General features: G+C 36.7%; 1 protein-coding gene across 3 annotated transcripts in view; it reads right to left on the reverse strand.

Moving 5' to 3' along the window:
- Positions 1 to 24,492, reverse strand: part of AQR (aquarius intron-binding spliceosomal factor) — a 117,373-nt gene that overhangs the window by 51,568 nt on the left and 41,313 nt on the right. For all 3 annotated transcript variants that reach the window (XR_003731182.2, XM_015141813.3, XM_077939087.1), the window contains exons 13-19: positions 23,987 to 24,090; positions 18,128 to 18,230; positions 15,780 to 15,900; positions 12,251 to 12,392; positions 7,367 to 7,545; positions 3,730 to 3,897; positions 1,231 to 1,400 (exon numbers count right to left, since the gene is read on the reverse strand). Coding sequence is in view for 2 of the 3 variants with exons in the window: in XM_015141813.3 (XP_014997299.3) it covers positions 1,231 to 1,400; positions 3,730 to 3,897; positions 7,367 to 7,545; positions 12,251 to 12,392; positions 15,780 to 15,900; positions 18,128 to 18,230; positions 23,987 to 24,090 (987 nt within the window). In the remaining variant the exon portion in view is untranslated. The remainder of the gene's footprint in view (positions 1 to 1,230; positions 1,401 to 3,729; positions 3,898 to 7,366; positions 7,546 to 12,250; positions 12,393 to 15,779; positions 15,901 to 18,127; positions 18,231 to 23,986; positions 24,091 to 24,492) is intronic.

A 24,492-nucleotide genomic window follows, 5' to 3' on the forward strand; every position in this document is an offset into this window, starting at 1 on the left:
AGGTGAGGAAATGAACTATGTAAATACCTGGGGATAATAATCTAAGTAAAAGGAACACCATGTGAAAAGTCTTGGATTATTTTAAAAAACAGCAAAAATGACAGTGTGACTGACATGGAGTGAATAAGGAAAAAGTGTTAGAAAATGATGTTGGGAGAGGCAGCCAGAAGACAGAAAATGATAGGGCCTTTTGGATTATGGTAGGAACTTTCTAATGTGATGGAAAAACATTAAAGAATGTTAAGTGGGGGTATCAAGGTATCTTTCACATTTTAAAAGGATTATTCAGCTATTATGTGGATATGTGTAAGGGGAGGAACAGACAAGAGGCAGGGATGTGTGAGATAAAGGTGTCTTGGACATGGCATCAGCAGAGGTGATGAGCTAATCAGACTCACTGATGGATTAGAGGTAGAGTATGAGACAAAGAGAAATCAAGGATATCTCCACTTGTGTTCAACAACAGGGAGAGATGAAGAACAAGTTCTGCTGTTTGAAAAGTTTTCTTTTTTTCAATCACAACAACAGGGTTACATAAAAGTAATAAAGTGATAGGAACGTCTAAGAAGTACTGCACTTTGGGAGAAAGAGAAAAGGAAGGCATTCTTTCTACCAAAGCTACATATTATCAAATGCTAGAATTGTTCAATGTTTAAGTTTTATAATATAGTTTCAAATAATGGTTTTAAAAAACTATCCTTTAATAAAAATCTTCTCCCCACAAAGTTATTCTGAAAGTAAAACTTTGAGCCACCAAACTTCCCTTTCCTACTAATGACTAAAAATATATTATATCATATAGTAATTCAGAGCCTTGAGGTTCCATATCTGTCTTCTTAAAGTGACTTGGAAGTATACCTACTTTTGATTCAAAAAAGAAGCCCCAGTAAACAAGTAAGCAAGCTTTCCTTCACTTCACAATAGGGCATTAGCTGAGTACCTAATATACAAAAAGCAAAAAAGGAGGTGGACCCTTAATAACATGTGGATTCATCTATATTTGAAGTTTCTAAACTCTTCAAAAGACAAAATAATTTAACAAATCAATTTCTTTAAATTTTTATATTTCATCAATGTTAAAAGTTTAAGAGGACTGCTTATAGTAAAAATAAAAGCAGTAATTATTATTTTCTTAACAAATCTTCCTCTAACCAAATATCTTTGTATTTACGTCATAAAAGTTACTTAAATTATGACATAGTACTTTTAGTTACATAGCCTCCAAATTACCTTAAAGTTATTTTCCTTTGGTTTTCTCCTCATTATTATATTAAAAGTTTCATACACATCCTCTGCTCCATTCTGTATAGTATTGGTCATATCTTGTTGATACTGGTTTGGATCCAAAAACACTCTAAATGTCCTTGATTCTCCTCTAAGATTGGGTCTGGGTTCAGGTCCTGGACAATTTGAAAAAGTTTGTTAAATAAAATACATATTTTTCAAATATCAAAGTAAGTCAACAGTATTTTTTTCCAGAAATGGTGAGTAAATGGTTCAGGCTTAACTCCAACCATTTTTCCCAAACTAGAATGCCCCCACTCACCCACGTCAATTCTAAGCTGAAAGTATTTTCTTCTTTCTCTAAATTCTTACTATTTCCTTCCATAGCAGTCATGTAACGTTTACGATGCAATGCCATGACTTGCAATAATTTGTACACACACTCAGAAGCCACACACTTAGAAGTCAAAGAACTTTACTTTTGTCACTCATAGCTCCCACTACTGCTTTACCTACAGTAAGTATTCAATAAATATTTTCTAATTAAATATATGTATTTTAGAATTTAAGGCACAGTTTTCTATTCCTTAATTTGACAGAGGTTTATCACTTTTCTCATCCTTCCACATTCCATACCTAATATAACCAGCACGAAAAGAAATTTCGCATACACAGAAATGTAGGATACTAATGGTTGAAAGCCCAGAGCCTTTTCTTTCCTCTCTGACATATCTCCTCTTCTGGGCATGCGGGGTGGGGTGGGTCTTAGACCTCCAACTTTGGTTCTATTATATGGCCTTATGCTTACTCCATCCATTTTCCATTCCCTTCTCCTATTTTCTTTTATTCTAGAGATAAATAACCTAATCATCAGCAGTTTAACAATGATATAATCTCTAAACCACAGATGGCAGAAACTGACTAAAGTTTCAAAAGAAGTTTAACAACCGGCGGGGCATAGTGGCTCATGCCTGTAATCCCAGCACTTTGGGAGGCAGAGGCTGGTGGATCATGAGGTCAAGAGACCGAGACCATCCTGGCCAACATGGTGAAACCCTGTCTCTACTAAAAATACAAAAATTAGCCGGCATGGTGGCAGGCGCCTGTAGTCCCAGCTATTAGGAAGGCTGAGGCAGGAGAATCACTTGAACCCAGGAGGCAGAGGTTGCAGTGAGCCGAGATTGCGCCACTGCACTCCAGCCTGGTGACAGAGTGAGACTCCGTCTCAAGAAAAAAAAAGTTTAACAACCAAATTATAAAATAAGCACTAGACATGTATGCAGCTGTAATTTAATAATAAGTATTATAAAGGAAGTCAGGACAACAGAAGAAAGAATTTCAAAGGGATAATAAGTGATACACATAAGAAATCAAATAACTAATTTTGTAAAGCAGTATTTTTAAATGAGGTAAAGTTGGCATCTTATGCAGGGTAATTCTTTTAGTTCTGTTCTGATATTTAGCATCCCTGGCTCATAGTTACCTAAGGCCAAGAGCCTACCATTCCTCACCTCTATCCCAGTCATTTGAAAACCTAAATATCACTATGCATTTCCAAACGAAGGACAGTATTGTTCCCAATTAAGAACCACCACTACAATGAATTAAAACAGTCAAATTTAAGAAGAAAAAATATACCATTCAACACAAAAAAAGCTTAGACAACTGTAAGAAGTATTTAGTGTTTCTTAAAAAAAAAAATGTCAAGTATTATATATTTTAAAAAGCTTTGAATAAAGATGATTTAAAAAGGTCCTGTCCCAGAGTTCAAGACCAGCCTCGCCAACATGGTGAAACCCTGTCTCCACTAAAAATACAAAAATTAGCCAGGCGCGGTGGCAGGCATCTGTAATCCCAGCTACTCGGGTGGCTGAGGCAGAATTGGTTGAACCTGGGAGGCAGAGGTTGCAGTGAGCTGAGATCACGCCATTGCACTCCAGCCTGGATGACATTGGGGGAAAAAAAGAAAAAAAAAAGATACCGTCCTTTCCAATATCCAACATAGAAGTTTTTTAACTGGCTGGGTGCGGTGCTGGCTCACGTCTGTAATCCCAGCACTTTGGGAGGCCGAGGCAAGTGGACTGCTTCATCTCAGGAGTTTGAGACCAGCCTGGGCAACATGGGGAAATCCCATCTCTACCAAAAACTACTAAAATTTACTGGGCATGGTCACACATGCCTATGGTCCCAGCTACTAGTGGGACTGAGGCTGGAGAATCGCATGCACCCAGGAGGCAGAGGTTGCAATGAGCTGAGATTGCGTCACTGCTCTCCAGCCTGTGTGACACTGTGAGATTCTATCTCGGGGAAAAAAAAAAGTTTTGAAACCATGTTACCTATATCTAAAACTGCATGGTAGGTACCCTAGACATATTTGATACAAAAATCTTTTGTCAATTTAGTAGGTAAAACAACTAAAAAATATCTAAGAAGCAAAAAAGGAAAAAAGGCAAAGAAATGTATCATTCTATACACATACTCTTTCAAAAATATATGCCACCATACCATCTTCAATGACACGTCCTTTGTCATCCAGCATGCCCTGAATTTCACAGCCTCTGACATAAACCAGGCCAACCTGCTCAATAAAAGGTCTCCTCCGGTCAAACTTAGTGCCGTAAGGTTTTGTGGGACGTACAGTAATTAAAAAGCATACATCATGCTTACGAAGACCTGGTAAGACATAAAGACATTTCCATTTATTAGAATTTCATTGTTTTCAGTCTTTTGTAGGCAAATTCTTATTTGCCTCTCTACCTCTTATCTTTGGTAGAGAGATATCATGAGTGATCAACGATTATTATCGCATTGTAACACAATTATGGGCTTTTCTATAATCTTTAATACTCAATATTTCATAGCATTAATTGAAATGAAAACCTCTTTATATTAAAATTAGAAACATTCATGCCATGAATATATTACTGAATAAGCCCTCCAAGTCATGCTACAGCTCCAAAATTGGATGTTCGTCATCATTCTTATTTTTAACATTCTTAATAAGTAACCAAAAATATGGCTGGCATATAATCCATCTATAGCATATTTAGCAGGTTTTTAATATCAGTTTAAACTATCTATCAGTGTCATTCCAAAGACAGCCTAATTGTATTTCACTAAAACAGGTCAACTCAAGAATAATTCATCAAGGCAAAAAAGTATTGTTTACAGATACGATTTTGAGAAAGATGGCTGAATATATTTGGCAAATACTGAACATTTTTATAAGTGAATGTCAAGAAATAGGACACTTGTGCCAAAGTCCATAGTTTCTTGGTCACTAGACCCAATAATGAACTCAACGGGCTTCCCAGTTCCATTAAAAGTAGAGAAACTGGAAGACAAGGATATAAAATTAGACCTCACAGCATGTAATGCTACACCACTTAATCTTCATTCCATTTCCAATGCTTTTGTTAGCCATTATATGACATAAATGTAAATGTAAACAGTCTGCTTGCTCATAACCTTGTTAAAAACAAACACAATGAAATCAAATCAACAATGTGGGTATATGTCCAATAGTACTGAAAATATTTTGGTTTGTTTTAATTGGGGGACTGGTTAGAGTACGGGTAAAGGTAGAAATAATAACTCTATTCATAATACTGATTTAATTATTTCCCAATAAATTCTATGCAAAGCAGCAAGAGTAGTAATGAGAATGAATGGGAACGGTTCTACTATCTGAGTTGTATTACTTGTGTGACATCTGATCTGTACAGCTCATTAAAACTTCTAAGTCTTAAAGCCAAAGAAGTGGTCCTGAGAAGTGATTTATCCTCTACCAAGATAGGAGGTACTTTCTGGCATCACTGAGGGATGACCTCTTGTTCCTTCCTAAAGCAAACCACTTTCCTCTGGGACATCTTAGATCCACATTTTTTAAAATCCTATATTTCAATGAGCTCAACTCTCTCTGCCCTTGCAACCATTTGTATCCACCCTATCCTAGCCGTGCTTTCTGGAGCAAATCTGGCATTTCCATTTCATGAATTCTGTTTCCTTAAATTTAAGTGAGAATATTGAAGAAGATAAGGGCTTGAGGTTCACACCTTTTCAAAGGGAGAAGAGGAATGTTTTATGGTATTTAGTTTAATAATCTTTAAAATTTACTTTTATAAAACAATATTCAGCCGGGCACGGTGTGGCTCATGCCTGTAATCCTAGCACTTTGGGACGCTGAGGCGGGTGGATCACAAGGTCAGGAGTTCAACACCAGCCTGGCCAAGATGGTGAAACCTCGTCTTTAGTAAAAATACAAAAAATTAGCTGGGCGTGGTGGTGGGTGCCTATAATCCCATCTACTCGGGAGGCTGAGGCAGAGAATTGCTTGAACCCGGGAGGTGGAGGTTGCAGTGAGCCGAGATTGTGCCACTGTACTCCAGCCTGGGCAACAGAGTGAGACTCTGTCATTTAAAAAAAAAAAAAAAATCATTATTGTTTACAGAATCTCTCCTTTTTGCTCCCATTTTCTATTTGGCTATCCTATCTGTGATCAATATAGGGGCTGGTTTTTGGCCCAGGCCTTCCAGAAAACACTTTTCTCTCCATCACACCCCAGACTATCACTCATCCCACAATGCCCTATTGTGCCCTATCTTGCCCATCAAAATGTACCCATTCCACTTCTCATTCTACCAGAGGCTGATGTTTAAAAGAAAAAAAGACTGCCTCATGTCCTTCTGAAAGCAGTCAGTAATGGGGAATGTGGCCTGTTTTTAAACATCCTTTTGTTTTCCTTAACACCAAAATGCGGACCTCTCATCTATAAATTCCTATAAAGAGTCCATTAAAATAAACAAAATTCCAACCATTTACTACTTCTGGGGGTACGCAGTAAGTTATCTCAGTTTATTTCCCACTGTGTAAAACAGTGTTTAATATCTCCTTAAGCTTCAAGGAATAATAAATATGAGGTCTTCTCCAGCAACTTAATGGCTTTCTCGGGGTTCAGCAATAGTAAAGGCGCATATTATTCTGGATGAGTAATACACAGAATGAAACTCTTTTGAAGAATACAAGAGTCATAAAAACAATCTGTCACAAACTATACCCACTACCGTAGGCACTTGGTAAACATTTGGCTAGCTCTGTTGCCGGATTCCTTCAGAATTCTTTGATAACAATATAGTTCCCATGATTATAAACAGCTACACTGGTAGTAATAATTTCTGAAAACAGATCCATTAAGGGGCTATCCCTTTCCTTCTGGCATGCCAAGAAAGTAAAAGGAGGTAAAACCTACTGACTACTGCTTCTCAAAACAGGGCATCAAGTAAGACCTCTCACAGGACAGCTGGGAGAAAAATATAAAACTGCCTAATAGAAATCAGTTCATATGTCACTTCTGGCAGAGGTCTTACCATTTTAATTCTATTGGACTTAGTAATTTTGAACATATCTGCCTCCAAAACAAATTAATTTTGACATGGAACTCTCATCCTTAAAATCTTGCCTAGCAAAAAATAGAAGGAATAACTCCTTTAATTTCTTTGCAATTATTATATATCCTTGAGTACATTTGATTTCACTGATTCTTTAGCCTTTCTGCCTTAGGTGCAAATAAACTATTATTTATTTCTGAGTTGTTTCACTATAGCCCCGCCCACCCCCACATTCTTTTTGAGCTTGCCTAATTTTGATTTTGTATTTTTATTTTCCACAAAGTGTATGCATTTCTATTCTTTTCACCTTGGCTTTTATTTTTTGAAAAATACCAATTTTCCTTACTGCTCTGCATGTCTGCATGTTATATGTGGGCTTTCTCCCCACTCTTTGGTGAACACTAATATTTTTATTCTTTTATATTGATCCCACAAATCCATAAACATTATCTTGCTAAATTTAAGACTTAAAATGCTCTCCTCTAGTCTTTGCAAACTTCAGTTTTCAAAACTTTGATATGTATGCAATTTTATCCTTTTTATTAAAATATTAAGATACCTAAATATTCTTGTATGATCCCTGGTATTTTTAAAACTAATAATTAGAAAGTTGCTATTCTTTAAATCAAATTTCAAGGATAAAGTTTAATAAAAGCTTAAAAGGATAACATTTAGTAAAAGTACTTTGTTAATGCTCTAAGTGAAAGTTCGTAACAAGGCAAAAGGTAATGTCACTTTTTGAAATACAAAATTACCTTCCCATTCATCTTTGATGTGATCTCTGACATTCAGATTTATGGTAACATCTGCACGAACTCGGGTTGGCCAGTTTTCACCTATGTTGGGTTTGGCCACTTCAACAACAGTGAAAGCCACAATGGGCTGAGCCATTCGCGCCCAACCACCAAACACTACACCGCCATATTCAGATTGCCTAAAACCAAAGAAATGGATGGTTACTCAAACAAAAAATAATTTATCCCCAACTTTTAGACAAGTAAAACTAGTAAGTAGGAATACCGTTCAGCTAGTATTTAAGTCCTAATATTAGTAACCCCTACTTCTTAACTTAAAAAAAAAATAAACCTTTAACTCTCAAAGTATACAAAGTATATATGATAGCATGAAACAGGTACATGATAGTATGAAACAGGCAAATGTGGTCCAGAAAAGAAACAGAAGTAGAGGAATATCTCCTCCCCAACCTAAGAAAAAAGCTAACCCTATGTATGTAAGAGCGTTCTGGGGCTGAGCCATTTTATCAAAGAAATAAATAATGTAGCACACTTAGTTTTATTTCAGCTTTATTGAGGTATACTTCACAAATAAAAATTGTATATATTTAAGGAATACAATGTGATGTTTTAAACTATGTATACACTGTGGTATCATTACCAACACAGTTATCATTTTTGTGTGTGTGTGGTAAGAATACTTAAGACCTATCCTGGCAAGTTTCAAGTATATAAAACATAATAGTCACTATGCTTTATAGTAGATCTCCAAACTTATGTAGCTTGTAACTGAAAGTTTAGACCCTTTGACCAGTATGTCCCCACTTCCCCCACCTACAACCCATAACTGCCCTTCTACTGCTTCCATGAATTTGCCTTTTGTTAGATTCCATATGTAAAGTGAGATCATCAGTTTTTGTCTATCTGTATCTGGCTTAATACATTTGGCATAACGTACTCCGGGTTTATCCACGTTGTCAAAAAAAGGATTTCCTTCTTTTTAAAAGGTTAATCATATCCCATTGTGTGTTTTTATATATGTACACACACGCGCCACATTTTCACATTTTCTTTATGCACTCAGCCCTTAAGTTGTTTCCACATCTTGGTTATTGTGAATAATGCTGCAACGAACACAAGAGTGCAGACATTTCTTCAGGATCGTGATTTTATTTCCTTTGGATAAACATTCAGAAGTGGGTTTGCTGGATCACATGATAGCTCTGATTTTTAATTTTTTGAGGAACCTCCATATTGTTTTCCATAACGGCTGTACTAATTGACATTCCCACCAATAGCGTATAAGAGTTCCCTTTTCTCCACATCCTTGCAAACACTTGTTATCTTTTGACTTTTGATAACAGTCATTCTAACAGTTGTGAGGTATGAATATCTCATTGTGGTTTTAATATGCATTCCCTTGATGATTAGTGATGTTGAACACCTTTTTATCTATCTGTCCTTTGTATATCCTCTCACAAAAAATGTTTTCAAGTCCTTCACCCATTTTTTATTGGGTTATTTGGTCTTTTGCTATTGAGTAATATGAGTTCCTTACATATTTTGGATATTAACTTCTAATCAGATATATGGTTTGCAAATATTTTCTTCCATTCTGTAAGGCTGCCTTTTCATTTTGTTGACTGTTTCCTTTGCGGTGCAGAAACTTTTCAGTTTGATGTGGTCCCCACTTACTTATTTTTGCTTTTGTTCCCTGTGCTCTTGGTATCACCCAAATATCATTGCTAAGACCAATGTTATGGAGTTTTTCCCCTGTTTTCTTCTTGGAGTTTCATGGGTTCAGGTCTTATGTTAAAATCTTCAATCTATCTTCAGTTAACTTTTGTGTATCATGTAAGATAGGGATCCTATTTCATTTTTTTACAAGTAGATATCCAGTTTTCCCAAGACCATTTTCCTTTCCCTATTGTATACTCTTGGCACATGCATCAAAGATTAAATGATTGTACAAGTGTGGGTTTACTTCTGGGCTTTCTCTTTTGTTGGTCTATGTGTTTTTATGCCAGTACCATACTGTTTTGACCACTGTAGCTTTGTAATATAATTTGAAATCAGGAAGTATGATGTCTCCAGCTTTGTTCTTCTTGATCAAGATTGCTTTAGCTATTCAGGGTCTCTTAATGTTACTAATTGGCAGCTTTGTATTTCAGCTTGGAGAACTTCCATTGGCATTTATTATAAGGCAGTCTAGTGATGATAAACTCTCTCAGTTTTTGTTCTGTTCTGTTTTTCTGTCTTTATTTCTCTTTCATTTCTGAAGGACCTCTTTACTTGGTTTTATTTTATATTGTTATCCTTTTACCCTCTTCATAAAGACCGTTTCAATTGTTAATATTTTATTTTCTGTATTTTAAGTATTTCTATAACCTGTTTCGAATACATTTTAGGAGAAGCTACAATTTCAAAAAAAAAATTAAAAACATGCAAACAAATAATATCTATGCAAAAACCTCCTTTAGAGAGCATATTTAAATCATTTAAAAGATGTTGCTATGGAATGCAGGAAAAAAAAAAAATCAAGCTAGTTGTAATAACCAGAACCACAACATCCCAATGCCCATTCTTTCTTCTTATGTTAGTCTAACTGGTGCTTTAGTTTTTGTATTAAAAAGTTGTATTTGAGAAATGTGTAACATAAAAACTGAAGCAGCACTCCAAAGATAGGAAGTACTGCAGAATACGACATACCTACAAAGATAAACTGCCTCCTATGTAAAGACTTTATGTCACAACAAAAAAATTGTAGAACTTCATAACACCAAAAAGAGAAACTAATTAAAAATAAAGTTCTGCAATCAATGGCTTGGTTAGTATTGGGACAATGTCTAAAAGGAATTACTTAGTGGCTAAACCGTTGTGACACAACTTCCTATCACCTCCTCCATTTTTTACAGCTTTAATGCAGTATAGTTTACATACCATAACATTTATCCACTATAAATACACAAGTCCATAGTTCTCAGTAAATTTGCAGAGTTTTGCATTCATCATCACAAAATCCAGTTGTGGAACATTTCCAACATCTTTAAAAAGATCCCTCTTGTCCAGTTGCAGTCAATTCCTGTTACCAAACCCAAGCAACCACTAATCTACTCCCCTTACCCCTTTCTCTTCTAATATTATCTACTTGAAGCATTAAAAAGTATAGATTTCTGGCCCTTTATCACATTCTCTCTTACTGCTGGTTAGTGGGCTTCAGCACCCTGAAAACATAATCATTGGAACCATAAAATGAGTAAAAATGCCTGCTAGTTTTCATCTTCAAAATACATGAAACAGAAAGAAGCCTGGCCCCCGTTTTAGGTTTCAACATTTTTAATAATTTTCAGTGATGGGCATTAAAAATGCAAATTTAGAAAATTCTATTACTACAAATGTGAATGAATTAGCTCCAAAAAGTCACATTTTCTTCCCCTCCAGAAAATGGCATAATTTAATTTTTTTTATTAATAGACCAAAAGAACTCAAATATTTTTGTTGCACTTGGCATTTAAGTAAAATATAAATGAATTCTATTTGTTGAATTGCCAGTTAATAAATCCCTAGTTCACCAAATGGCCAAAATTAGGCCCAGAATCTGAGCATATAATCTCAAGGTAACCATAAATTGTAAAGAAGTTTCCTGATCAAGCACTCCCTCAGGGTACAAACAATGGGCAACAATTTCAGCAAAGCTGTGGGCAGGAATGATTAGCCAGTGGGTATACAAATTTTGCAGTGCTCGCCTGCCTACTGACTCAACTGATTATTAAGTCGAAAATGCGTTGTGTTGTATTTTATAGTCTCACCCAAAATAACTTTTCACATAATAATTAAAAAATAGAACTTTGTATGAAATGAAACATGGAAGTGAAAAAATAGATCATAATCACAGTGTCTGCGTTAGCTCTCTATAATTAGTAAACAGAAGCCTGGAAGATACCTGAGTCAGTTCACATTCCAAAGCTGTTCAGCTTTTCACATACAATGCAGTATAATCATGTATGTATACATGGTGTCCTATTATATAATGTAACAAAAATTCACCTCATAGTATTTTACTCATTTATAATCACTTGTGATGTGTAACTTGTATCCATCAATTTCATACTTCGAATGAAATAGTGAATAAAGAGTATTTGCCTAAAGTCAGTCATATCTATAAAACCAAATTAACCTTACAAATTCTTGTAATGCAGAGCTGCTACAACAACCAGAATGAAAGACTTTTCTTAGCTAAAGGAATTCCAGACATGAGCTAGCAGGTGGGGAGTGGAGTTTATGTGGAAGAATTCCTCAAATAACAAGACCAACTCAACTGGCCCTAAAAGTAAATCCTGGTGATTTGCTTTCTTCCACAGAATCTATGGGTGGAGAGACAGAGAAGATTTTCTAACGTACCACCCCATGCAATGTGCGGCAACAGCCCTAATCCTCTGTCCATTCCCCTAGAGAGGCTGACTGAGAATACTGTAGCAACAGTGACAAGAGTAGCTGGATTAACGGAACACCCCTTTATCATAAGCTTCCTCCAGGACTTAAACTGTCCTGCTCTCCTAGTACAGGCCTGCTGGCCAACCCCTAGCCTTCCAATCAGCCTTTAAGTAAGGTCTGACCTACTCCCTCCATATTTCTCCCTTCCCTTCCTGAGCATGATGACGTCTTCTCACTTATCCCCAGTCTCTCATCCCCATTCTCAAGTACCCAGAAATGTGGTTTATATTTTAGCACTTTTGATGTATGTTAATTCACATTTTAAAATGTCTCAAAGAGTAAATATCTCTTACTTTAGAGGGCATCTTTGTGCCAGGTATATTATTTCTAAATATACTTATAAGGTTTCTGACAGAAGTTTATTAGTCACTGTCTGCATATCTGCATTACAGGTGGAACAAATTTACTAACCATGGCTTCATTCTGCTGACACTATCTTCAATGTCCTGCCGAATTTCATAAGTTGATTCTAAGCGGAAGAGGTTAAAGTTCCTTAGTAGGTAGTCATGAAGAGTCAAAAACTGCAAATTCAATTTGGGAAGAGCAAGACAACCTGAAAAGGAAAAAAACATCCATATTTGAATTATTCTTTTTTTTTCTTTGAGACAGAGTTTAGCTCTGTCGCCCAGGCTGGAGTGCAATGGCACAATCTTGTCTCACTGCAACCTCTGCCTCCCAGATTCAAGCCACTCTCTTGCCTCTGGAATAGCTGGGATTACAGGCGTCCACTACCATGTCTGGCTAAATTTTTGTGTTTTTAGTAGAGACAGAGTTTCTCTATGTTGGTCAGGGTGGTCTCGAACTCCTGACCTCGTGATCCGCCCACCTCAGCCTCCCAAAGTGAGGCCACTGTGCCCGGCCTGAATTATTCTTTTAATGCTCTCTGTATTAAAAAACTGGCACCACAAAACTATAAGAATCTAATGAAAGCCTGAAATGCAGCATATCTGATAACAACTTATTTTTGTTTTCACACAGATGTTAAAACCAGATTAATAAATGTTGGCTATTAAGAATTAGGGGTGAGGGCTGGGCGCAGTGGCTCAAGCCTGTAATCCCAGCACTTTGGGAGGCCGAGACGGGTGGATCACGAGGTCAAGAGATCGAGACCATCCTGGCTAACACGGTGAAACCCCGACTCTACTAAAAAATACAAAAAACTAGCCAGGCGAGGTGGCGGGCGCCTGTAGTCCCAGCTACTCGGGAGGCTGAGGCAGGAGAATGGCGTGAACCCGGGAGGCGGAGCTTGCAGTGAGTGGAGATCACGCAACTGCACTCAAGCCTGGGCGACAGAGCGAGACTCCGTCTCAAAAAAAAAAAAAAAAAACAGAATTAGGGGTGAGGCCGAGCACAGCAGCTCATGCTTGTAATCCCGGCACTTTGGGAAGCCGAGGCAGGTGGATCACCTGAGGTCAGGAGTTTGAGACAGCCTGGCCAACACAGTGAAACCTCGTTTCTACTAAAAATACAAAAAATTAGCTGGGTGTCGTGGTGGGCACCTGTAATCCCAGTTACTCAGGAAGCTGAGGCAGGAGAATCGCTTGAACCCAAGAGGCAAAGGTTGCAGTGAGCCAAGATCGCACCATTGCACTCCAGCCTGGGCAACAAGAGCAAAACTCCATTTCAAAAAAAAAAAAAAAAGAATTAGGGTAAAGGATGAGTTTTATTAAGACATGTAATCTGCATCCAGTGATGTGTATGTAAACAGTACTCCTTCAAAGTATTTAAGGATACTTGTACTAATAGTTTCAAGTAGTTTAAAACTTCTTCCCTTATCACCTAATTTATATTTGGCAAATATTGAAGTGAATAATGTTACCATAAATTTAGCGCACAACAAAATTTAGCATGAACACTGAATTATTACGTTACATTGCATAAATCAATCTCTGATGACTATTATTGTGCTCTTAACTTGCCTTCTGGCTAAACTTTAAGGACAAGACATTGTTTGTATGTTATTCTAGACTCCCCCTTCTCCGACTATATAAATAAACAATATTCCTTTCATTATTCTCACTTAACACTATTTCTCTTCGACAATAAGTGACCACTTAGCAGCAATATCAAAAAGGTTTTAAAAAATCCCAAAATACATTTTACTGATAAGTCATAGTCTCATCATTGTTGTCCATACTACCAAAAAATAAAAAATAAACTTAAAGACAACATTGATGAACAAAAATTTAACATTATTTATATTAGTAAACTCTGACTTATAATCTAACTCAATTTCTTTCGATAGCACATTTTTACTTTAAAAAAATGACAAAATGTCAGCATTTGCAATACTCACTGAATTAACAAATCTAAGTGTTAAGTATCAATAGCTACTAGTAGTACAAAAAGAGAGACAAGCAGACAGTATGTGCCTCCTGATGAAAGAACACACCACCACCAAGAATCCTGCCAAGGAGAACCTTAGTCTGATCAAGCCTCTGCACAAAGTGGTACTAATTTGCAAGGAAAATAAAGAACAGAGGAACATGCTGCAATATGCCATGAGTATTCAATCAGAAAAATCTATAGACTGTGGGAACTCTATGATCAAACAACTCAGGTTTTTCAGCAGAAACAAAAAGAAAGAAAGGGATGTATAGAAGATACCAGTAAAGTAAAAGACATTTTTTAAATGAAACCTGTAACCACCTTGTCAGCTATCCCAGAATCCTCCCAAGTGCCCTTTCCTGGTTACAGCTTCTTTACCTGAAAGTAACTATTTCCTGACTTTTATAGCAATCACTATCTTGAATTTCTTTATACTTTTATCATCCAGGTGTGCATCCCTAGACATGAGAAAGCAACATATTAACCACCGTAAGAACACAAAAAGATATGAAGACTGCCTATGTTCTGAAATCTAGCACAATATTAGTGCACTGGGTCTATCGAAGTTATGGCTCTAGGATATGTCTTAGAGTAACCATTTTAAGTAAACATACCAATACTTATACTTGTGATGTCTTTAAAACAGTTACATTTCTTCTACTAATGATGCCATTGTTCAAAAAATGTCCTGAAATTTCTTTTGAAATATACCTTCAAAATATATCTGAATGCACTTTTACATATACTCAGTTGTAGCCAATTCTCATCCTCAGAGGATGAGTGAAAAGTGTTTAGATCCAAATCTGGGGAAATAAATGAACAAACTAGGCAATACCATTTTGGATCAACACTAAGGGTTTACTATCAATAAATGATAACGCCTTTTTTTGGTGATCATTACCTGGCTTTACATAGAATTCAACAGAGTCACTAAAAAAAGCCTTTGAAAAAAGCTCTATCAAACACAGCCTATCACAGTGACACAATGAAAGCTATACTTCAAGCATTATTAGGTCTCCTTGAAAACAGTCTTACGGTCGGGTGCAGTGGTTCACACCTGTAATCCCAGCACTTTGGGAGGCTGAGGTGGGCAGATCGCTTGAGCTCAGGAGTTCGAGACCAGCCTGAGCAACATGGTCAGACCTTGTCTCTACTAAAAATACAAATAATAGTAGTAATAATAATAATAATAGCTGGGTGTGGTGGTGCACGCCTGTGGTCTCAAGTACTCAGGAGGCTAAAGTGGGAGGATCACTTGAGCCCAGGAGCAGAGGCTGCAGTGAGCTGAGGTTGCACCACTGCACTCCAGTCTGGGTGACAGAGCAAGACCCTGTCTCATACAAACAAGCAAAAAAACCAAAACAGTCTTAGGGCTTTATAGTCATATTTTTTACAGGGCGATATGTATATAGTTAAATTTAATAAATACCCTTAGTGCCAAAGCATTCAAAATACTAAATCTTTCCCAGCTTCTAAAGTTAACTTGTGGGCACCAGGAAATTTTCCCAAAGTACAGAGTGGACTGAAGTGTACACTGTCTGTAATTCCAATTATAAATGACAAATCTGAAATTATTTCATTGTACATCTGAATCCATATTTCTTTACCATACCTTCTCCAGAATAGTACTCAGTTGGGACAATATTTTCATCCCATATAATTTTCTCGGTTGGATACAAAGGCATCTGGTTCAATTGCTGAATCTGAGAAATTCGACGTTCATGACGAGATACCTAAAAGAAAGGAAACAAGTTCATGCAGAAGGTTACAAGCATCTTTTTTCAATAAAAATAATTTATGGAAGAAGTTTCATGCCTATCAGTTATTGTAGCAGTTCAATAAGAGATTTTTTTTTTTCCTATTTTCTCCATAGATCAAAGATGAGAAACCAACCAATGGTGATGGTCTTTGGAATCAGATAGACCTGAGTTCAAATCCCAGCTCCTCTACTTATGAGTACTGTAAAAGCTGGGCACTTTACTTTAACCTTCCTAACCTTAGTTTCCTTTTCAGTAAAACAGATAAAGTGCCACACATCTCAAGTTTCCAATGAAAATGAAATGAAATATGAAATAGTGTCAAAGTCCCTGGTACATGCCAAAAGTTTAAAAACCATGACACTTAGCATTAATCAATTTAAGAAAAAATAGGAGCTCTAGGTCTTGGACTATAGTTTTCATTCTTTTTTTTTTTTGAGACGGAGTCTCGCTCTGTCGCCCAGGCTGGAGTGCAGTGGCCGGATCTCAGCTCACTGCAAGCTCCACCTCCCAGGTTTATGCCATTTTCATGCCTCAGCCTCCAGAGTAGCTGGGACTACAGGAGCCCGCCACCACGACCGGCTAGTTTTTTTATATTTTTTTAGTAGAGACGGGGTTTCACCGTGTTAGCCAGGATGGTCTCGATCTCCTGACCTCATGATCTGCCCGTCTCGGCCTCCCAAAGTGCTGGGATTATATGCTTTAGCCACCGCACCCGGCCTAATTTTCATTCTTATACTAACTAGCTATACCATCTAGGGAAGTTTATTAATCTATCACCCTAGTCTTCTCCCTCTATGTTCCTTTCCATGATGACCTCTAGGTACCCTTAATATTAATAATCTATGTCAAATATGAAAGTAAGTGTTACGCCGAGAGAAGCAGCTCATGCCTTTAATCCCAGCACTTTGGGAGGCTGAAACAGGCAGATCACCTAAGGTGAGGAGTTCGAGACTAGCCTGACCAACACGGTGAAACCCCGTCTTTACTAAAAATACAAAAATTAGCTGGGCGTGGTGGTGCACTTCTGTAATCCCAGCTACTCAGGAGGCTGAGGCAAGAGAATTGCTTGAACCCGGGAGGTGGAGGTTGCAGTGAAACAAGATCACGCCATTGCACTCCAGCCTGGGGGACAAAAAAAAAAAAAAAGAAAAAGAAAAAGAAGTGTTTATCTAGTAATGCTAAAATGACATATTCTTAAAATGTATCACATTCTCTTCAGTGAAGATAGTATAATTATAGAAAAAAACCATGATAGCTAAACAATATGTATGTTTCAACTTTTTAATCATAAATTGAATATTAGAAGAATCCGAAGCCTGAGGAAATCCTTTAGGAAAGGGAGGAAACAAAACATAATGTTGTCACACTATACATTTTAAAAATTATTTTCTTTTGTTGGAAATTTTAGGAATAAAATTCTAGCCACAAGACCTTAATAGGCACAGGATCAACATTATCCTCAAACTTATTTCCCATTAGAAGAATTCCTGAAAAAAGGCTAGGCACGGTGATTCATGCCTGTAAACCTGACACTTTGGGAGGCCGAGGCAAGTCAATCACCTGAGGCCAGGAGTTCAAGACCAGCTTGGCCAATGTGGCAAAACTCCATTTTCTACTAAAAATATAAAAATTAGCCTGGAGTGGTGGCACACATCTGTAATACCAGCTACTTGGGAGGCTGAGGCACAAGAATTACTTGAACCTGGGGGGCAGAGGTAGCAGTGAGCTGAGATCACGCCACTGCACTCCAGTCTGGGCAACAGAGAGAGACTTGGTATCAAAAAGAAAAATAAAAAAAGAAGAATTCCTGAAAAAAGTCCTCATTTCTTTCTATTGTAAAGATTTATTATTAATCCAAAAAAAATGACTCATGAGAGGTTCTACATTGTCAGAAAATAGCACAGGAATTTTTAGGAACTGAAAGAGACAATGAAGTGATTTGCACATAAATACTTGCTAATAGAATGATTCATCCAGAAAGTAGTTTGAAGAGATAAAATACTTGAGAAAAGAAATTCAAAAGATGGATGAGAAAACAAATCTCATAAAAATCAAATGATAATACAATTCCAAAAAGAAAATGGGAATTATCCACCTAATCTTTGGCCCACAAAAAAATCTATATGAACCTACATCTTTAAGAATGATTTAAAAAGGCAGGGAAAACCACATGCAAAATTTAGAGGACATTAATATTTACCAGCAATTCTAGGAGAAATTCTTTATCAAAAGTTGTGTCTTCATTTTTAGGAAGAGTTGGCAACAAGCAGAGGTATGATGCCACCTGGTGGAGGGTGTTTGAACTGCAGAATAGATAACAATATTTTATTCACATTAACTTCACTTTTGAAACATGTATTTTTACAAATAGCTTAAAAAAACAAATATAATACTATGACATGGGCAGCAAATATTAAAAATCAGCAATGAAAATTAAGGCTTTAGTGCAGGGTTCTCAAAATATTTTCTGCAAACCTTTCATTGTACCCAAGTGTGCCTTCTGGGCAGTCACCAAGAACACTTTTAAATATTAATACTGGCTAGGCGCAGTGGCTCACGCCTGTAATCCCAGTGCTTTGGGAGGCTAAGGCGGGCGGATCATGGGGTCAGGAGATCGAGACCATCCTGGCTAACATGGTGAAACCCGTCTCTACTAAAAATACAAAAAATTAGCCGGGCGTGGTGGCAGGTGCCTGTAGTCCCAGCTGAGGCAGGAGAATGGTGCGAACCCATTAGGTGAGCTTGCAGTGAGCTGGGATCATGCCACTGCACCCGAGCCTGGACGACAGAGTGAGACTCTGTCTCAAAAAAAAAAAAAAAAAAAGACAAACTGTTTTATACAGCCTTGGACAAATGGCATTTTTTTTTTTAATTTCAAATTTTGAATAAAATAACTCTATAACTTCAAGGAAAACAACTATCAGTACTTGCTGTCAACGATAAAATCTGAACTTCCACGTGAATGTGAAAAATTAGAATTTTGGAAAACCAGTATTTGCCACCATGAGCTTCATAGCTTTCCACTATTTAATTGGTTTCTTCACCTCCCCAAAATTCCTGTGCTAATTTACAGCAAATCCTACTCTCCATCCCAGCCCAGCAACCATAATCAGTTTTCTATTTGTAATTCTGTCTTTTCCGGGAGGTCAAATAAATGGAACCACACATTAGTTAGTCTTTTTTCTTGTTTTTTGAGACGAGTCTCACTCTGTCGCCCAGACTGGAGTGCAGTGGCACGATCTCAGCTCACTGTCACCTCCACCTCCGGGACTTAAGCAATCCTTTCACCTCAGCCTCCCAAATAGGTGGAACCACAGGTGTGCACCACCACATCCGGCTAAATTTTGGTATTTTTGGTACAGACGAGGTTTCACCATGTTGCCCAGGATGGTCTCAAACTGCTAAGCTCAAGTGATCCACCTGCCTTGGCCTCCCAAAATGCTGGGATTACAAGTGTGAGCCACAATGCCTGGTCTTAGGTAGCCTTTTGAATGGCTGCTTTTACTTAGCATAACGCATTTGAGATTCACCCACACTGCATATTTATCTGTAGTTGGTTCCTCTATGCTGCTGAGCAGTATTTCATGACATGGCTGCAACACAGTATGTTTATTCATTCAACAGTTGAGGGATATTTGTGTAGTCCAGTTTTTGACGATTTTGAATAAAGCAACTATATTCATTTTTGTACATATTTTTGTGTGAACATAAGTTTTCACTTTTCTTGAATATATCTGTAAGTGGAAAACACTGGATCATAATGTTAAGTTCATGTTTATCTTTACAAGAAACTCAAATTTTTCCAAAGTGGCTATCCCACTTTGAATCCCACCAGCAATTATGAGAATTCCAATTGCTCCACATCCTTGCCAAGAGTCAATATTATCTGTTTCAGGGTTGGGTTTTTTTTTTTTTTTTTTGGTTTTGTTTTGTTTTGAGACAGGGTCTTGCTCTGTCATCCAGGCTGAAGTACAGTGGTATGATCATAGTTCACTGCAGCCTCAACCTCCCGGGCTCAAGCAATCCTCTTATCTCAGCCTCCTGAGTAGCTGTGATTACAAGTATTGTGCCAACACGCCTGGCTAATTGTTTTGATTTTTAGTAGATAAGTGATCCTTCTGCCTCAGCCTCCCAAAGCGCTGGAATCACAGACATGAACCATTGTGCCTGGCTTTACCCATTTAAAAAAACAAAAAAAAATTCTAATAGGTATGTAGTATCTTCTTATGGTTTAAATTTGTATTTCCCCAATGACTAAATGTGTTAAGCATCTTTCCATGGGCTTACTGACATCTATTTTGGTCAAGTGTCTGTTCAAATCTTTTGTCACTTGTAAATTGTTTTATTATTATAGGAGTCCCCACTTATCTGTGGTTTCACTTCCCGTAATTTCAGTTACTCATGGTTGACCACAGTCTGGAAATAGTTAAGTACAGTAGAATAAGATCTCTTGAGAGAGAGACGACATTCGCATAACTTTTATTATAGTATATTGTTATAACTGTTCTCCTATTATTGTTGTTAATCTCTTACTGTGCCTAATTCATAGCTTTATCATAGGTTTTTACGTGTACATGTAAAAACACAGTATAGGGTTCAGTACAATCTACAGTTTCAGGCATCAACTGGGGTTCTTAGAACACATTTCCTGCAGAAAGTGGGGACTACTGTATTGAGTTCTGATCTGGGTACCATTCCTTCATCAAGTATCTATTTAGCCAATATTTTCTTCTAGGTTGTAGCTTTTTTTTTTATTCTCTTATCAATGTCTTTCAAAGAGCAGAAGTCTCCTAGTTTTGATCAAGTCCAATTCATCATTTTTTGTTCCATTATGGATTGTGCTTTGGTGTCTATAGAAATCTTTGCACAAACCATGATCACAAAAAATTTCTCACATATTTCCTAGAAGTTTTAGGTTTGACATTAAGGTCTATAATCCATTTTTGGTTAATTTATGTATATGATGCAAAGTATGGGTCAAGGTTTATACTTTGCATATGGATATCTAATTGTTTCGGCACCACTGATGAAATCCTTTCTCTACTGAGTTGCCTTGACACATTAGTCAAAACTCAACTAACCATATAAGTATGGTCTATTTCTGGACTCAATTCTATTCCATTGATCTATACATCTATCCATTTATCAATACCATAATGTCTTGATTACTATAGCTTTACAGCAAGTCTTGAAATTAGTAGAAATCTTCCAACTTTGTTCTGTTACAAAATGGTTTGGGCTACTATAGTTCTTTTGCCTTTCTATGTTATTTTTAAAATGTTTGTCAATTTCTATAAAATATCCTGCTAGAATTATGATTGGAATTAAAATATATCCATAGATTAATTTGGGAAGGATTCACACGTTGAGTCCTCTTATCCATAAGCAAGACCTAGCTTCTAATTTTTCAAATTAATTCATTTTAATTGTACAGACTTCCTTGACATGGTTTCAGATTCTACTCTGAAACTAATTTTTAAAGGAACTACCACTTGTCAAGTTTTCATAGCATATCAAAGAACATTCCCAATTATTTGATAAAGCTTATCAAAATACACTTCCCTCTGTGTAAGGCCGAATTGTCTTAGTTTACTTCAACCAAAACAATAATCACAACAAACTGAATCCAGAAGCAGATCTGCAAATCTGTCTTCAATTAAATCAGTCACAAAAAAGTAAAACAATGACACTCTTTTAATGGTGGCTTTTTTTTCACTTTGGAGAATACGTTTTTCACTAGCAATACATATGGCTAACATACAACAGATTTCAATCAATATACTTTTTTTTTTTGAGACGGAGTCTCACTCTGCTGCCCAGGCTGGAGTGCAGTGGCACAATCTTGGCTCACTGCAACCTCCGCCTCCCAGGTTCAAGCCATTCTCTTGCCCCAGCCTCCCAAGTAGCTGGAATTAAAGGCATGCACCACCACGCCTGGCTAATTTTTGTATTTTTAGTAAGATGGGGTTTCACCATGTTTGCCAGGCTGGTCTCGAACTCCTGACCTCAGGTGATCTGCCCGCCTCAGCCTCCCAAAGTGCTGGGATTACAGGCATGAGCCACCACGCCCAGCCTCAATTGGTATTTTTAAATGAATTAATAAATATTTAAGATTGTTCCAGTTTTTATTTCTACTATAGTGAATATAATGAATATAATACACATAAATGTTCTTCGGGATCCTCAATAATTTTTAAGAGTGTAAAGGAGTTCTACGGGCAAAAATAAATTCCCCAGATGAATTATGCAGCTAAGCTAAATGTTTAAAAAAAAAAAAAAAGCAACAAAAGTATTTTAAAAATAAAGGAAAACATTTTATAACCTTAGGGTGAGAAGGACTTCTACATAAAGCACCTAATATAGTTATTTAAAAGACTGACAGTTGTCATTAAAAATTTAAAATATCCATAATGACAAAAGATGTTATAAGCAAAGTTAAACTGAGAGCAAATAACTGCAACACAAACTAGAGAAAGGATTAGGATCAAAAATATTAAAAGTTCTTTAAAATCAGTAAGATGACAAGCAAGGAAATGCAAAATAGCAAAAGAAAATAAGAAGGTTACAGAAGAAATATAAATGGCCAAGAAAAAACAGAAAAATGCTTAATTTCCCGAATAAGATCAGGGAAATGCAAAGTAAAACGAGACAAAAATAGCAAAAATTAAAGTCTAATTTACCTAGCATTAGTAGGGAGAAAAATAAATCCTCATACACTGCTAGTTTAAGTATAAACTGATATAGTCTTTTCTGAAGGAAATTTAGCAATATGTAACAAATTTTAAACACACGCCCCATTTGAGTCAGCCATTCTGCTTCTAGGAATCAGTATGAAAAGGATGTTCATTGCAGAACTGTTTGTAAAAGCCAAAACTTAAAAATTAAAGATTCACCAACAGGAGGCCAGGCACGGTGGCTCACGCCTGTAATCCCAGCTCTTTGGGAGGCCAATGCAGGATCACCTGAGGTCAGAAGTTCAAGACCAGCCTGGCCAACATGGTGAAACCTCATCTCTACTAAAACTGCAAAAATTAGCTGGGCATGGTGGAACGTGCCTGTAGTCCCAGCTATTCAGGAGGCTGAGGCAGGAGAATCACTTGAACTTGGGAGGCGGAGGTTGCAGTGAGCCAAGATCACACCACTGTACTCCAGTCTGGGCGACAGAGCAAGACGTCGTCCCAAAAAAAAAAAAAGATTCGCCAATAGGAGATTAACTTTTAAAAAAATAGTATGGTGGTCCTGTTTAATGGAACTCTATGTAGTTATTTAAAAGAATGAAATGAATCTATGTGTTATTAATTATATTAAATCCTCATATGAGAATGAACAACCAAACCAACCTCAGTTCATTACATTTTAAATAGTCAAAGAACTAAACATAATTCCTCCCAAGAGCTGGGAGACGATACAGTACAGTAGTTAAAAGTTAGGGCTTGGAAATCACACTATCTGGGTTTAAATTGTATCTCTGCCACTTACTTGCTGTGTAACCTAGGCAAATTACTTAACTATTCTATGCCTCAGATACCTTATATGTAAAATGGTACCTACTTCTAGTATGAGTTTTCAGAGTTGTTTACACACTTAACAGAATGTCTTTCACATAGTAAATAAATGTATGCCATTATTATCACTATTTTCAAAAGGATATATTAGCAGATAACTAAGTGCCAGAGGATATTACTAATTTTATAAATTTTAAACATGCAAAAATTTCCCTAAGTCACACCTCTAGTATCACACATAATGAATCTTTATTGGTTTTTGTCATATGTCGTCTGATTGATGAAAATGACCAGCTTTATATTCTACTCTAAGAAAAATTTAAGATCTAAGAAAAGTGTATACGTCATAAAAAATAGAAACTTTACCAAACATGGATAAGTGACAAAGACATCAAACTGCTGGAGAGAAGCACTAGTTGTAGACGTCAATGAAGAGTGAAATAACAAGTAATATTACCTAAAGTACTGCAAAATGATTAAAAGCAATAAAGAAAAGTAAAATTGAGGCAGCATGATACAAAAAAAGAATATATAGTTTTTCCATGTTGTCTTACCTAAGAGGTCCAAAAAACTTGACCAAGGACTCCCGAGTATCTACTTCTGCCACGTTTGAGAGGGCAAAATCATAGAGTTCAGGAAAATGTGCAAAAGCAGCTCTCTAGAAAATAACAGCAAAAAATATTAATAATTAATGTCTACATAATATAAACATCTATTTAAGAATGAAAATATTTTATAAAAATATTAACGCATTTCTCTTTCTTACGTGACCTCTACCTTAATTAGACAGAAGCGTGTAATAAAAAGAGAAAAAACTGCAACTGTCATAGCAGAAATGTAAAAAACAGAGTCGGCGTTCAGCTTTTGATATCTGAAAGCATTTTCAATATATATGAAAATAGCCACAAAGGCAAGCTTTATTGATAGAAGAGGAGAAAAAAACAAATACACACTTGATTATCAAGAACTGGTCTAACAAGACTAAAAGAAAGTCCCAAGGGAAACTCTGGCTGCAGAGAGAACTTGAAGGAAAGACCAAAAACATTATGCTTGTGCCTTG

This window comes from Macaca mulatta, chromosome 7 (assembly GCF_049350105.2).
Source record: "Macaca mulatta isolate MMU2019108-1 chromosome 7, T2T-MMU8v2.0, whole genome shotgun sequence".
NCBI classification, from domain to species: Eukaryota; Metazoa; Chordata; class Mammalia; order Primates; family Cercopithecidae; genus Macaca; species Macaca mulatta.